General features: G+C 40.4%; 1 protein-coding gene across 1 annotated transcript in view; it reads right to left on the bottom strand.

Moving 5' to 3' along the window:
• The window catches only part of LOC142664427 (NACHT, LRR and PYD domains-containing protein 12-like), a 197,193-nt gene extending 183,551 nt beyond the window's left edge, over positions 1-13,642 (bottom strand). The window contains exons 1-2 of the mRNA XM_075843495.1: positions 13,595-13,642; positions 11,909-12,100 (exon numbers count right to left, since the gene is read on the bottom strand). Of these exons, the coding sequence (XP_075699610.1) occupies positions 11,909-12,100; positions 13,595-13,631 (229 nt within the window). The 5' untranslated portion in view covers positions 13,632-13,642. The remainder of the gene's footprint in view (positions 1-11,908; positions 12,101-13,594) is intronic.
• Between the last annotated feature and the right edge of the window lie 3,307 nt (positions 13,643-16,949).

Genomic DNA, 16,949 nt, shown 5'->3' with positions numbered 1-16,949 from the left:
ACAGCCCTTTCTGTAATAAAAGTTAAAGAAATTCATACTTACCCGGCCGTTGTCTTGGTGACGCGTCCCTCTCTTCACATCCAGCCCGACATCCCTGGATGACGCGGCAGTCCATGTGACCGCTGCAGCCTGTGATTGACCTGTGATTGGCTGCAGCGGTCACATGGCCTGAAACGTCATCCAGGACGTCGGGCCGGATGTCGAGAGGGACGAGTCACCAAGGCAACGGGCGGGAGACCGGACTGGAGGAAGCAGGAAGTTCTCGGTAAGTATGAACGTCTTTTATTTTTATTTTTTACAGGTTTATACTGATCGGTAGTCACTGTCCAGGGTGCTGAAAGAGTTACTGCCGATCAGTTAACTCTTTCAGCTCCCTGGACAGTGACTATTTACTGACGTCGCTTAGCAACGCTGCCGTAATGACGGGTGCACACATGTAGCCACCCGTCATTACGAGAGCTCCATAGACTTCTATGGACTGTCCGTGCCGTTATTACGGCCTGAAATAGGACATGTTCTATTTTTTTCAACGGCACGGGCACCTTCCCGTGAGAAAACGGGAAGGCACCCGTCGCCAATAGAAGTCTATGAGCCCGTTATTACGGGTCGTAATTACGACCCGTAATAACGGGAGTTTTTATGGTCGTGTGCATGAGGCCTTATATTCAGTCTTTCTTGCTATGGAGAATATAAATATTTACCAGTTTGTGTGAAAAGGAGCCTCTCATCCTTGAGTGTCTAAAGAATGGTTTTGTTAACTATAAGGGAGGGGTCATTCCAACTCTTAGCATCTATGACGTGGTATATTTTGGGAACTTATGATTTTACATTTAAAATGTCTTCTAAGCCTATGATTGGTTCAGGACAAAAACATAGTCATTATTTGCAATTAGCTAAATCAAATTCAAATTAACGTCTCATTGTAAATGATTGGCTGGAATTAAGCTGCTCCTTTTTCGAAAGATATTATTGTAATTGTTTGATGAATAAACGTCAGAGAAGGATATTTGAGTATACAAGCACGGTCTCTGTGTCTTCCTTCTCTCCGATATATCGATATAACCTATGACTGGGATCTGGATAAATTCATTGGGCGGGTCTCAGTTGAAATACGCATTACAAATTTTTGGGCCATGATTGCGTCAACACACTGCTATGATATCAGCTGGAAACATCAACTGCATTATTTTCATTGTTACAGGAAACTTTATCCTATATATTAGGGTATTTTTTATAATTTCATGAAATCAAATTAAAACGTGGACTCTTTCAGAAACCACAGGGTAAGAATACCAGGTTCATACAGGGTTTTATTTCTTGCAGATCTTGTGTCTGATAAAACTGTCTCAACAAATAAGATCGATACTGCGCTAGGAGTAAAAGATTAAAGAAAACAAATGTTTTTGCCCCCTCCTGTATACATGACGACAAGATAAGCAGTTTATGGTGATCCCCAACACATCTCAGTCAGGTGAAGGGAGAAAACTCCTTATTTCAGAATCACGATGCTGCCCCTCTCACTGACCATCTAGATTATGATTTTCATTTCCTTACACCTGGTGTTCCTTTCATGGCCGCCATCAGGGCAGTACTAGAGGTACTGCTGTACGGGGATCAGAACAAACCTAGCTGAGAGTAGGTCCCCCCTCATTTTTTTTACTAACCTCCTCCTCAACGTAAGTGCGTAACTGCGTAAGGAGAGGAGGAGGAGGAGTCAAGTTATAGCGCAGCGGCGGGCGTTTTCCAATACCCGCTATATTCTGGAGGTGGAGGACTGGACCTGGAAGACCTGGGAGAACAAGGACTGGAGTGGGAGCCAGCAGCTCTTCTGACACAGTAAGTAAAGTGTCTGAAAGTGCTAATTAAGTACATTCACACAGATTATTTTGCAGGCAGAAAAAAAATCTGCCTCAAAATACCTTCAGGAATTTTAAGGCAGATTTTGACCTGCCTACACTTTCTTGCCGAGTTTTTCGCCCGTGGCCTTTGAGGGCCGCGGGCAAAAAATGCTGTGAAAAGCGCTATTTTTTCCTCCCATTGATTTCAATGGGAAGTCAGAGGCGGAACCGTGGCAAGAAAGCACATTCCGCTTTTTTCCCCGCGAATGGCTCCCATTATCAGCTATATGTGTATTTGCAAACATACGAAGTAGCCGGTATTCAAATCTAGAAATATTTACAAATACAATAACGATTATCAGCAACATGGTAAATAAAAGACCATAATACTTACCAACCAGATGAATCCCGAGCCCAGGATTGAATGAAGATAGGCAGCAATGTACTGACGTGTGCGTTTCAATAGAGGAAATCCCCTGAAACGCAATCAAGTAAACAGATGTCACTCTCATTCACAATTCACCATCAGTTTCTATACATGTTATGCACACACAAGAACGAGCTGTTATTCAAATCAAGAAACTTCAGACAAATACAATGTTGACCAACAACATTATTGAAAATAAAGGATCATAATATTTACCAACTATTTGAATCTTGACTCCTTGATTAAATGAAGGCGGGCACCAACGAACTAATGCTTGCGTTCCAATGGGGGAATCCTTCTGAAACGCAATCAATATAAACAGATGTCACCCCGGATATATAAATTCCACTTTCGCAGTCAGTATCCACAAGCCATGATTAAGAACGCAAGCAGCGTTCGAAACGCGTAGGCCATCCATTTTTCCTATCATCTTGGTAACACAGGACACCATTTCTTCTATATTTTTTCTATGGATCCTTATTTTAATCAACCGAATTAAAACTTGGAAAAAGTTTCCTTTTATATTTTCATCAGCGCTGGATCTACCCTTCCCTCGTTCATGTTACAATGACAGTTGGAATGCATTACACTACATAGGTAGTGTATTCCAGCAGCGATAAGAGCTGCAAGTCTAAGTGTCCCCTAGTGGGACAAGTGAAAAAAGTAAAAAAAAGAATAAAAATGTTTTAAAAAAAGTGTAAAAATAAAAGTTATAAGTGACATAAACAAGACCTGCTTTTTTTTTCCTTTAATAAGTTTTATTACAGGAAAAAAATGAACACGTAAAAAAAAAGTACACATATTTGGTATCACCGCGTTTGTAACGACCCCAACTATAAAACTATAATATTATTTTTCCCGCACGGTAAACACCGCAAAAAAAATAAACGAAAAACAATGCCAGAATCACTTTTTTTGGTCACCACCCCTCCCAAAATATACAATAAAAAGTGATCAAAAAGTCGCCTGTACGCCAAAATAGTACCGATACAAACTACAACCCGTCCCGCAAAAAACAAGCCCTTACACAGCTTTTCTCACTGAAAAATAAAAAACTTATGGCTCCCAGAATACGGTGACACAAAGAATAATTTATTTTCGAAATAAGTTATTTTGTTGCGCAAACGCTGCAAAACATAAAAAACCTATATACATATGGTATCGCCGTAATCGTACCGACCCACAGAATACAATATAATGGTCATTTATAGCCCAGGGTAAACGCCATAAAAAATAAATAAAAATCATTGTCAGAATTTATGGTTTTTGGTCACCTGGCTTGCCGAAAAATGGAATAAAAAGTGATCAACAAAATCGCATGTACCCCAAAATGGTACCAATGAAAATTACAGATTGCCCCGCAACAAATAAGCCCTCACGCAGCTCCGGTAATGGAAAAATAAAAAAAGTTCCGGCTCCCAGATTATGGCGATGCAAAATGTTCAGAGCGGTCCAAAAGTGGATAGGATCGGGTGCCATTTATAAGTGTGACACTGGCCACATATCTGCGGATTATTTTTTATTTACCCCATTATTATACCCTCTTATTATGCCCTGATGTACTCTGCCCAGCCTACATAAGCCCCCACATTATAAACTGAAATACCAGCAAAACGCCAGAGCTACTACCAAGCAAAATCTGCGCTTCAAAAGCCAAATGGCGCTCCCTCCATTCTGAGCCCTACAGCGTGCCCAAACAACCGTTTACGTCCACCGATATGGCATCGCCATACCCGGGAGAACCCGGTTAATATTTTGTGAGGTATTTGTGGCACAAACTAGGCACAACATATAGTGCACTAAAATGGCACATCAGTGGAAAATTTTAATTTTCACTCTGCACCATCCGCTGCGCATTAAACCCTTCGCGCACCATGACTTAATAGCATGTCGTGGTGTGGGGGGTGATATATGGTGCGTCTCACACGCTGAGCCCGCGCCATACACTGTGGGTGTCCGCTGTGTATTACAGCTGATACCCGGGACTAACGGACAGAAACAGCGATCGCTGTTACAGGAGCCTGTAAAAATCACAATATACTGCAATACATTAGTATTGCAGTGTATTTTACCAGTGATCTAACGATTGCTGGTTCAAGTCTCCTAGGGGGACTAATAAAATATGTAAAAACAAAAGTAAATAATTATTATTAGTGGAAAAAATTAAATAAATATTTAAAGTCCAAAAAGAAACCCTTTTCACATATTTTCTCTAAAGTAATGTAAAAAAAATAAGAAAATACACAAAATTGGTATCGCTGCATCTGTAAAAGTCCAAGCTATTGCAATATACCATTTTTGAACTCGCACGGTGAACGCTGTGAAAAATAAAGAATTTTAAACTTCAAAATTGCAATTTTTTGTTCACCTTCGCTCTACCAAAAAAATGTAATAAAAAAAGTGCTCAAAAAGTCTTATGTACCAAAAAATGGTACCAATAAAAACTACAGCTCATCCCGCAAAAAATAAGCCCTCACACCACTCTATTGAGTGAAAAATGAAAAAGTTGTGGCTCTCGGAAAGCGGGGAGGAAAAAGAAAAAGCAAAACATGGATCAGTTCGGAAAGGGTTAATTACTTTCTAATGAAAAAACATTTATGACCACATGTGGGGTATAGCCGTACTCGGGAGAAATTGCTTTACAAATGTTGGGGTGCATTTTCTCCTTTATCCTATGTGAAATTGAAAAAATCAACATTTTAGTGGAAGTAATGTTGATATTAATTTTCACGGCCTAATTCTAATAAATTCTGCAAAAGACGTGTGGGGCCTAAATGCTCACTATACCCCTAGATAGATTCCTTAAGTGGTGTAGTTTTCCAAATGGGGTTACTTTTGGGGGGCTTCCACTGTTTCGGTCTCTCAGTGGCTTTGCAAATTCGACATGACACCCAAAATCTATTCCAGCTAAATTTGAGCTCCAAAAGCCAAATAGCGCTCCTTCCATTGTAAGCCCCGGTGTGGGTCCAAACAGCAGTTTATTACGTAATCAGGAGAAATTTTTTACAAATGTTGGGGTGCTTATTCTTCTTTTTTTCCTTGTAAAAATTACAAATGGTTAAGTTCTTACAGAAAAAAAGTAGATTTTTACCTTTACAGACTAATTCCAATGTATTCAGCAAAACAACTGTGGGGTCAAAATGCTAACTTTACCCCTAGAAAAATTCCTTGAGGGGTGTAGTTTCCAAAATGGGGTCACTATTAGGGGGTTTCCACGGTTTTCATCCCTCCAGTGCATTGCAAACGCGACACGGCACTGAAAACTTTTCCAGCAAAATCAGAAATCCAAATGGTGCTCCTTCTCTTCTGAGGCCTGCTGTGGGTCCAAACAGCAGTTTATTACCACATATGGGGTATTGCTATAATCGGGAGAAATTGCTTTACATATGTTGGGGTGTTTTTTCTACTTTATTCCTTGTAAAAATGTAACATTTCTACATTTTTTCACAAAAAAAAAGTAGATTTTCTTCACATACTAATTCAAATAAATTTAGCAAAAAAACTGTTGCGTTCAAAATGCTAACTATACCCATAGATAAATTCCTTGAGGGGTATAGTCTTCAAAATGGGGTCACTTTTGGGGAGTCTTTACTGTTTTGCTACCACAAGACCTATTCAAACCTGACATGGTGCCTAAAATATATTCTAAAAAAAGGAGGCCCCAAAATCCACAAGGTGCTCCTTTGCTTCTGAGTTCGGTGTTTCAGTCCAGAATGCTGTTTTGAATACTTTGAGGGGTGCAGTTTTCAAAATGGGGGAATTTATGGTGACTTTTTAATATATAAGGCCCTCAAAGCGACTGCAGAACTGAACTGGTCCCTGAAAAAATAGGCTTTTGAAATTTTCTTGAAAATATGAGCAATTGCTACTAAAGTTCTAAGCCTCGTAACGTCCTAGAAAAATAAAAGAATGTTCAAAAAACAATGCAAACATAAAGTAGACCTATGGTTAATATAAACTAGTAAGTATTTTGTGTGGTATTACTATCTGTCTTACATGTCAGATTTGAAAAATCGGCTTTGTCCTGAAGGCCAAAACAGGCTCAGTCCTGAAGGGGTTAAGGACGAAGCCTAGTTTTGGTCTTAAAGCTCAGAGCCCATTTTTGAAATCTGACATATTTCACTTTATGTGGTAATAACGTCGGAATACTTAAACCTATCCAAGCGATTCGGAGAATGTTTTCTCGTGAGACATTGGGCTTCATGTTAGGGGTCAAATTTGGTCGATATATTCAGTGTTTATTTGTGAAAAATTGCAAAATGTAGACATTTTTTTTTTAAAAAATAGCATTTTTCTGAATTTAAATGCATCGGCTTGTAAAACAGACGGTTATACCACCCAAAATAGTTACTAGTTCACATTTCCCATATGTCTACTTTAGATTGGCATCGTTTTTTGAACACTCTTATTTTTCTTGGATGTTACAAGGCTTAGAACAAACAGCAATTTCTCATATTTAAGAAAATTTCAAAAGCCTTTTTTTTAAGGCACCAGTTCAGTTCTAAATTGGGCCTAAACCCGCATAAAACACGCCATTTTATAAACTAGACCCCTCAAAGTATTCAAAACAGAATTTAGAAAGTTTTTTTTAACCCTTCAGGCAATTCACAGGAATTAAAGCAAAGTGGAGGTGAAATTTGCAAATTAAATTTTTCTTGCTGAATTTCAATTTTATAAAAAAAAAATCTGTAACACAGAAGATTTTACCAGAAAAACACTACTAAATATATATTGTCCAAATTCTGCAGTTTTTAGAAATGTCCCACATGTGTCTCTAGTGCGCTCCTGGAATAAAACACAAGCCCTAGAAGCAAAGAAGCACCTAGTGCATTTTGAGGCCTCTTTGTTTATTAGAATATATTTTAGGTAGCATGCCAGGTTTGAAGAGGTGTTGAGGTGCCAAAACCGTAGGAATCCCCCAATAGTGACCCCATTTTGGAAACTGCACCCCTCAAGGAATTAATTTATGGTTGTTGTTACCATTTTGACCCCACAATTTTTTAAAATAATTTATTTGAATTTGGCTGTGAATTTTAAAAAAAATGTAATTTTTTCCAATAATATATAGTTTGGGCTCAAAATTCCTTATTTTCACAAGGAATAAAACACCCCATTTTGTTGCCCAATTTGTCCTGAGTGCGACAATACCCCATTTGTGGTGATAAACTGCCGTTTGGGCCAATGGGAGGGCTCAGAAGGAAAGGGGCGCTATGTGTTCTTTGGAATCCCGATTTTTCTGGATTGGTTTTCGGGTGCCATGTCACATTTGCAGAGCCCCAGAGGTATCAAAGCACTGGAAACCCACCAGAACTGACCCCATTTTGGAAACTACACCCCTTAAGGCATTCATCTAGAGGTGTAGTGAGCATTTTGACCCCACAGGTATTGTGTAAAAGGTATTGCACAGCAGTTGGTGCAGAGTGAGATTTTAAATTTTCTATACATAGATGCCATTTCAGTGTCCAATATATTGTGCCCAGCATGCGCCACCGGAGACATACACCCCATAAACTTTAATGTGGGTTCTCCTGGGAACGCCAATACCCTACATGTGGCTGTTATCAGCTGCCTGGGCACATGACAGGGCTCAGAAGGGAGAGATGAGGGGGATAAGCTGTGCGGAGTGCATCAGGGTAAATAAACCTGGAGTAAATTAAAAAACCAAGGGATGTATGATAAATTTTAAAACCCTTTCATACAGAGCCCTGGCTTTTCGGGACACGGGTCACATTGGTATATTGTGTCCTTCCTTATCCCCCTCTTTGAGCAGACTCTGCACCTCTTTTGATTCTTTCCCTTCTTGCCAGTTTGGGGAACTTCTCCTGGAAAGTGTTGCCCTGGTACGATGCGTGTGGCCTCGTTTCCAGAAGTACTGGGTGCCACGTACACATTGTACAATGCCATGATGTGCACGGCCAGCTTCTTACACCACACCCTCATTTTCCGCACGGCGCTATAGGGTTTCAGGACTTGATCTGACAAGTCCACCCCTCCCATGTACCTATTGTAGTCCAGGATGCAATCTGGTTTGGGAGTCTCTGTAGTGGTACATGGGTACTGGTGTGGGCATGTATTGTTGTCAATACAAGGACATCTCTCTTGTTCTTGTACTTGACACACAATATGTTGGTGCTAGAATGTGTCCTGCTCTCACCCCTTCTGAGTGTTTGCCAAAGCAGAGTCTTAGGGAGGCCTCTCAGATTTCTTCTAGCAGTGCCGCATGCCGCAGTACTTCTGGAAGCGAGGCATTTGAATAGTGGGACGCTGGTATAAAAATTATCCAGGTAGAGGTGGTAACCCTGGTCCAGCAGTGGGTGCACCAAATCCCACACAATTTTTGCATTAACTCCCAGTAAGGGGGGGCATTCTGGGAGCTGAATACTGGTGTCCTTTCCTTCATATATCCTAAATTTGTAGGTATACCGTGATGCACTCTCACAGCTTATACATCTTAACGCCATACCTTGCCCTCTTACCCGGCAGGTACTGGTGGAATTGAAGCCTCCCTTTAAAATGTACCAAGGACTCATCAATAGAAATACACTTCTCGGGGGTGTATGCTTGGGAAAACCAGGCACTGAAATGGTCTAATAGGGGTCTCAGTTTATACAAACGGTCAAAACTGGGGTGATTGCAGGGTGGGCACTCCTCAGTATCCGCATAATGTAAGAAGCGAAGTATTGCATCATAACGCATCCTGGACATGGCCATACGGTACATCGGGGTGTGGTATAAGATTTCTATGCTCCAGTAGGTCCTAATGGATGGCTTTTTCAGAAGCCTCATGTTCAAGTGAAGTCCCCAGAACTTGCCCAACTCTGCTGCGTCTAGAGGGGTCCACCTGTGGGATTGGGCATAAAATGATGTGGAGTTCTTAGTAATATATTGTTGGGCATATAAATTTGTCTGGGAGACCATTAAGCTCTATAAAGTCATCAGTGAAAAAGAACTTGAAAAAAAGTCCTTCTCACTGAGCCCTGCCGTATTAAATTTGATCCCCAGACTGCCCATATACTCGGGGATTTGAGGCTCATAATTGTCGGTTGTGGGGGTCCATATGGGGTCACTTCGCTCGGGGGCTTCAACTGTGACGGGGTCACTTCTCTCGGGGGTTTCAACTGTGGTGGTGGTCCTGGGACGTCTTCTAGATGGTCCCTCCTCTTCATCACTAGAGGAGGTTGACAAATTAAAATAAAAAAAACCTAACTAAAAGCAGTAGGATGCTACCCAAAACGTTATTTATTTTGTTGTTTTTTTTTTTTTTAGAGAAGTGGACTTCACTGACACTAAAGCTAACTAGGGCGAGGGTTCCTAACACTAAACCTAACTAGATTTTTTTTAGCATCCCTAACGCTAAGCCTAACTACGGTGACAGGTGCCTGACACTAAACCTAACTAGATTATTCCGAGCTTCCCTGACACTAAAGCTAACTAGTGATAGATCCCTAACGCTAAAACTAACTACGGTGACGGATTCCTGACGCTAAATTCCCTGACATTAAACCTCACTACGCTTTTTGATGGTCCCTGACACTAACGAACCCCAATACAAAACTAGCTAGATGATCATTTGCTAAACTAACTTTTTTTCTAATTTTAATACATTTTTATATTTTTTGTATTTTATAAAGAAAGAAAAATAAATAAATAATCCACAGGGACCAAGAAAATGTGGCCCTGAAGACTAAGAAGTGGTCAGTGATGGGAGATCACTGACCAAAAATGGGGGTGACAAGGGGAACACAAGGAGGAGGAGGAAGACAGGAGTGGGAAGTGGATGGAGCAAGTGAGAAGTACAAAAAAGTAACTTTTAGTAAGTTTTTTTTCAAGTTTTTTCAGCACAATTCTCCAACAAAACCGCTCTGAACAACTCTCCAACGCCAACAGAGAAGTTCAGGGCGGGTGCGGCCGGATGTGGGGTCTGGGGCAGTAAATTATGTATATGATCGCTGCTATTGGTTAGTAGTCACTGACTAACCAATAGAAGCGATCGCCAGGGTGGGACCACTGCAATTGGTCCCGGAGTATTGAGCTGTGATAGCCTGCTGTCGGAAACAGCAGGTATCACAGCTCAAACACGCACCGGGATTAAATGGTGCCATGTTTACTCAGGTCAGTACATTTACTGAGCTGAGCGCAAACTATGTGCTCAGCGCGACTTAATAGTACTGTTCTGAGTGGGAAGGGGTTAAAGGGGATCTCCGGGAAAAGAAACTAAAAAAAAAAATAATATTTCATAATGACAATATTCCGAAATTCCTTATTTTTATCCAAAGTAGCTTGTTTAGTCCAGGGGTAAACATATTTTATCATTAAAATGGCCGCCATCACGTAATGGTCAGGCTGACTGAGCAGAACGCACATGGTCAGGTATGGGCTATCACGTCGAAGCTGCCAGTCAGCCTGAGCAGGAAGAAGCAGTTACGCTGGGCTAGAGCACTTACCTTAACGCAACCTGACCCAATGCATTCTAAGACGGGTCTCAAACACAATTATGTGACAGGGGCCATTTTAGTAATGAACAATGTTTACCCCTTGACTAAATGAGCATCTATGGATAAAATTATGGTGTTTATGAATATTTTTTTTTATATATTAGATTATTTAGATATATTTATTTTTTCCGTTTATTTTACCGGATATCCCCTTTACCATTGGATTTTTCAGATAGGCCTATATTCGAAATCTGCCTTCAGTATTCAGTTGTTCTGCTCCGTCACAGGAGCAGAACAAGGTAATCAACGGAAGTGCCAGTTCCATTACACCACAAGCGGCCGACAGAACCCATTGACTTTAATGGGTTTGTCGGTTTTCAGTCCGGTTGTCCGTGGTTTTAACGGAAACAATAGCTAGCATGTTGTGCTATTGTTTCTGGTATTTTCATCAGAATCTGTAAGAGAGGCCCATAGTAGAGCCTTCAATACAGCTTAAACTAGACAGAACTTCCCCTAATTAGGTTCCCTGGTAATTAAAGGGGTTCTCTCCTAATCATTATTTATCACCTATACACAGGATAGGTGATAAATATCTGTTTGATGGGGGTCTGAGCACTGGGACCGATACCGATCACAAGAACTTACTTTGCCTGTTCCTGGGAGCCCCATAGTAATGCAGTGGTAGTGCCCATGCTCGACAACCACTCCATTCACTTCTATGGGTCTGCCAAGCACTATCTTCAGCAGCCCCATAGAAATTAACGGAGTGGTGGCCGAGAATATGCACTACCGCTCCGTTCATATGGAGTAACTCAACGGTTTATGTAGATTATGTCTTTATGTAAAGTATAACATGGTGATCAGAGGTAGATTTGGGATTTACATTGGGTGACTGAATATATTGTGAAATCCTCAAGTGATAATTATTTCATTTTCTATAACATAGAATGGAGTTACCCCTAATTTCTGTGTGCCCAATAAATTCTCTCTTGGTTTCCAATGTGTTGGAGGTTATAATGGAAGGAAAGGAGTGGGGTGTTTTTATGTTAACGCAGAAGTGATAGATCCAGCCACAGTACCATCCTTATCTTCTGGGTGGAGCAGCTCCACATAATCTTCAGCCAAATCGATTAGAATATGTGTTGTATTTTATCCATACACAACATGACACATAATAACACAATGTCACACTAGTATACAACGCTGACATTTCACCAGTAGAGTAAGTTCTCTCACCTCAATATCAGGGATATTTCTGGAGTTCAGTTGATCCAAGAGAGAATTAGTGTTCAAGTTCTCCACAATGTGGAGCAGATCATCTTGGAAATATTCATGTATCATCCTCAGTGCATGATCTTCATACTGACAAAGCTGCTGGTAAAACAGCCGGGTCCCATCATCTAGGAAATTAAGAAAGTTTATAGAACAAGTTTATAGATCTGTTTTTTCTAGAGGTTTTTGGAGCTGTAATTCCATTGAAATAATGAAAAACAGCTCCAGAAGCGATATTTTTTTTTAAAAAACAGTGGCATAAAAAAACGCCCTGTCTGAATGAAACGCCGTTTTTCCCATTGAATTCAATGGGCAGATTTTTTTAGGCATTTAGCGACAATTTTTTCAGGCGTATTTTGGGGCATTTATGCTCACATTACGCCTGAAAACACAGCGTGTGAACATACCCTAAAGAAGAGAGTACAGCAGACCCCAGGTATGAGTTTTGGCTCTGGCAGCCATAAGGGTAGGAACACACTAGGTGTAAACACTGTGGATTTCCGCAATAGATTTAATTGTGGTAAATACGCAACGTAATACATTAGCAGTAGAGTGGATACGATTTGAACAAATCTCATCCACACGCTGTGGAATAAATCCACTGAAAAAAAACGTTCATAAATTGACCTACGATGCTTTTTTTTTAAGCCGCAGCATGTCAATTTATGCTGCGGAATCGCTGCTCTTTTGTTGTGAATTTTCCCCACTAAATTCAATGGGGATAAAAATCCTGCAACAAAGAGCTATGTGTGATGACTTTTGCAATGCAAATGCTGCAACTCTCCTGCAAAAATCAAAGATTTAAAAAAAGAAATATTAAATCAAGCTTTTATTTTTAGTTAAAATGGATAATAAAAAAAAAAGTTTATACCCAGCAGTCGTCCTAGCGACGCGATCCTCTGTTCTGAGCGCAGCCCAGCCTCCTGGGATGACGTTTTATCCCATGAGACTGCTGCAGCGGTCACATAGACTAGTGTCATCTCAGGAGGCTGGGCTATGCGCAGAACAGAGGGACGTGTCACCATGGCTACAGCCAGGGTAAGTATAAACTTTTTTTTTCCTGCAAGATTTCCACACCAGACAACTCGCCGGGAAAAGTTTTTCAGACGGAATCCCCTGCGGATTCCAGGGCAGATACACTGTAGTTTTACGCAGTGTATCCGCCTAGTGTGTTCCTACCCTAAAGGTTTTTCAGAGGACTGGAAAATGTAAAAAAATAAATAAAATACAATAAGGAATTAAATATATATATATTTTTATAATCTGTTTAAGTATGTAGTTTAGGTGATCCATTCCTTCCAGAGGGGACACTATGTTTTTCCGTTACCCTGCTCTCTGGTCACTGCTGTAATTCATGATCTAGTGCATCCAGAACTAGAATAATAATTCCTGGCTGCTTTGGCTAATTCTGAGTTTATTCACTTTGTGGAAGAAATTAAGCATCTTGTTTCCGGTCACGTACAGATGTATTTACTTCTTTCATTACAGCGCCATTTCCCATTCCATCTATTCCGTATCAGGACATTGGTATGATTGTGAATTGTACAAATGTTGTAGGATTATTTACCACATACAGGAATAAGATTGTTGGAAGAAGGGAGAAGATGAGGAGGAATTCTTACCATCACTGGGAGATATAATACTCATTCTTGAGCACATGAAGATAGGAAGATCCCTGCAAGATGAAAATTCTTTATTACATTAAGAAGCAAAAACAGAATTTTCTCTAACCCCTAAATCAGCAGAGGATTTTCCGCCCCACAATCCCGAAGTTATAATCTTTTTATCTGTACTTTGATGTACTTGGATGAGAACTTGTTTTCAGCAGAATGATTTGCAGTTTTTCGCCACAAATTTGGGATATTTATAGGTCATTACTAAATTTATGCAATTTTTTTATTTTAAGGGTACACACAGCGTGTTCAGGGTGGATACGCTGCATAAAGCTGCACAGTGTATCAGCCCAGAACAATGGAGGAAATGCCGTCCATCAAACTGCACCACATTGTGATGGAAGCTTAACTTCGGAGCTCTTCACTTCACTTCCAGAAACTACAGCTTCTAAGGCAGAACTTCGAGATAAAATGGTGAAAACCTCTAAAGATAAATGCAAGGATTCTACCTGCCCTGCAAAAATGAGGAAGAATCAGTCCGAAATGGACAAATTTCTCAGAAAGAAAACGTTCCTCTACTTCCAAAATGGCGCTGGAGCGACAAGCAGACGACGTCAGAGAAGAGGATTCTGAATGAGACAGCTCAACTGCATACTCAGAAACCGCAAGGGGCAGAGAGACGTTGTCTCGTTCATATTTTAAGAAGGTCCCGACACAAGCTATTTCTCGGATAATGCAGGAGCTGGCATATATCAAAGGAGAGATCAGACAGATCGGACATAGGGTGGACTCTGAGGAAGCACAGACTCCCATTTTGAGGCACAGCGAAGCGGTTTGTACCACACTTACTGCACACCAGAACCATATCAACACCCACCAGATGATTGAAGATCAGGAGAACCGTAGTCACAGACGGAACATCAGACTTCGGGGTCTTCCTGAATCGATAACAGGAGACACTTTACCGCAAGTGATTACTCAAAATTTTGCTGATCTGGTAGGCCAAGAGAGAGCTGACAAAATGGTGATAGAGTTGAGTTCACAGGGCACTCAGGCCGAAACCTGCTTTTGAGCGTGCCACTGAGAGATGTTATTTGCGGCTTAATGAGCTTCGTGGACACATCAAGTCTGCTGAAAGCGACGAGAGAACAAGTGGACTTTCAATATGAAGGTACGAATCGATTATTCTTTCAAGATTTAGCTCCAAGTACCGAGAATTTTGAAGCCCATAACGGACACTCTCAGAGGTGAAAAATTACAGGTGAGATTGTTATTCCCGTTTGGTTTAGCGACCGTTAAGATGGACGTCAACTTACCATCCGCTCTCCAGATGACCTCCCTAAATTTTGGGAAAAGACTGGTATATCACCTATAGACGTCCTATCTTGGCTGCGTGCGCAAACAGATCACGACTTTCCGCAATTACCTTCACCAAAGGAATGGCAGATGGCTTCAAGGCTGAAATCTCCACGATACAAGAACGATCACGAGACCAACTTGGCTAACCGAGGTGTCCGTCCTGGATGATAGGACTTGTTCTTAATTTTTTGCAGCTTGCTGTGGGTTAGGAGGAATGCGTGAGTGAATATCCGATGTAACTTTGTCTCTATGCAACTCCTTTTGCATTTTCTTTATCTTGTTTTTCTTCCATTTGTCCTGTTTTATTTGATTTCATTCCACTATCACCTTGAGGTTTGATAATCTGTATAAAATGTTACTATTATGTACTATCTCTAGCTTAATTAACATTTACGTTTCTCTCTCTTATGTAACATGTTATAAGGTTTCTAGAGGTGAATGTGATCTTGGTTTGCTTACACACACAATGGCAATGATATTGGCGATACTTATTACTATTGCCTTATACGTTCAATTAGATGATATAGTTTGTGGGGGTTGAATCCTTTTTCTATGGCGCTATATTCACCCCCCCCCCCTCTCTTTATATTTTTTCTAGAAAGGAAACATCATTTCTAGCCTTGAAGTTCTAATGTTTATCTTTGGATCTCAGATCGTATTTAGATCTATATATTTCTGTCAGAGGTATCTGCCCCATGTTCACTCCTCTTCGATAGCAAACAACCATTTCTGACCATGCTCCAATCTCTTATGTTTACATTAAAAGAGCTACCTGTTCGCGGTTGGAATTGGAGACTTAATGATACTCTACTTGAAAATTCAAAAATATGTACACACCTTAGAGAATAAATTGATGGAATTTTTTACACTTAACGATGACCCTCTTATTTCACAACCTATCCTTTGGGAGACGCACAAAGCCTTCGTGAGGGGGGAACTTATTGCTTTGGGGTCACGGGTAGAGAGAGGTCACAGCTTATAAACACTGTTGAGCCAAATATCTTCCTTAGAAAACATACACAAGCGTTCGCAGCTGGACTCCGTTCAAACAGAAGTACAAAACCTGAGACAGAAACTTAAAAACATCCTTAATGTACGCTCTGCTAAATCCCTTCAACCTACTAAAATATAAAGCATACACACACGGGGACAAGGGAAATAAAATAATGTCGACTCATTAAACGACGAGGAAAAACATTCATTTCCTCCATAAAGGGTACGTTGGGTATAAAAATTACTGATACTGATCAAATAGCTTAAGAATTTCGGAAATACTACTATGATTTATACGATATTAAAAAAAAAAGATTCTACTCAGATTAATAATATATCGCATGTTGAAGCCATACAAAAATATTTATGTTCCATTGAAGCCCCTTCCTTGACAGAAGAAGAGCAATCCTCTTTGGTGGTACCGTTCACTTTATCTGAACTGGAAAAATTTTGGATGTCGATACCGAATGGGAAAAGCCCCGGTCCTGATGGGCTCCCTAACAGGTGTAGCAGTTACAGGCCTATTTCCCTCTTAAATTCAGATATAAAATGGTGGGCTAAAATATTACCTACACGCATTAATGATTATCTCTCCAAGTTGGTTGGAGTGGAACAAGTAGGATTTGTCCCAGGGATGGAGGGAAAGTTTAATACTACAAGAACCATACATGCAATATATTATGCTAAGCAAAACAAAATACCCTTGATACTACTTGGTACAGACGCAGAAAAAGCTTTTGATCGCATTGATTGGAAATTCTTAAAAGCAGCCCTTACTAAATTTGGTTTCCCACAACAATTCATAGATGTGATTTTTTCATTATATAAGACTCCCACAGCAAGAATTCAAGTGAACGGCACCTTTTTAGAATCCATCCCCATCCTGAATGGCACGCGTCAGGGATGCCCTTTATCTCCCACTTTGTTTATACTTGCAATGGAAACATTGCTGCTAAAGAGAAGACAAACTCCCACTATTAAAGGCCTTACAAGTGGGAGATTTTGAACATAA

This window comes from Rhinoderma darwinii, chromosome 12 (genome assembly GCF_050947455.1).
Source record: "Rhinoderma darwinii isolate aRhiDar2 chromosome 12, aRhiDar2.hap1, whole genome shotgun sequence".
Taxonomy (NCBI): Eukaryota; Metazoa; Chordata; class Amphibia; order Anura; family Rhinodermatidae; genus Rhinoderma; species Rhinoderma darwinii.
The sequence above is the reverse complement of the archived record's forward strand: the minus strand, read 5'-3'. Positions and strand labels throughout refer to the sequence as shown.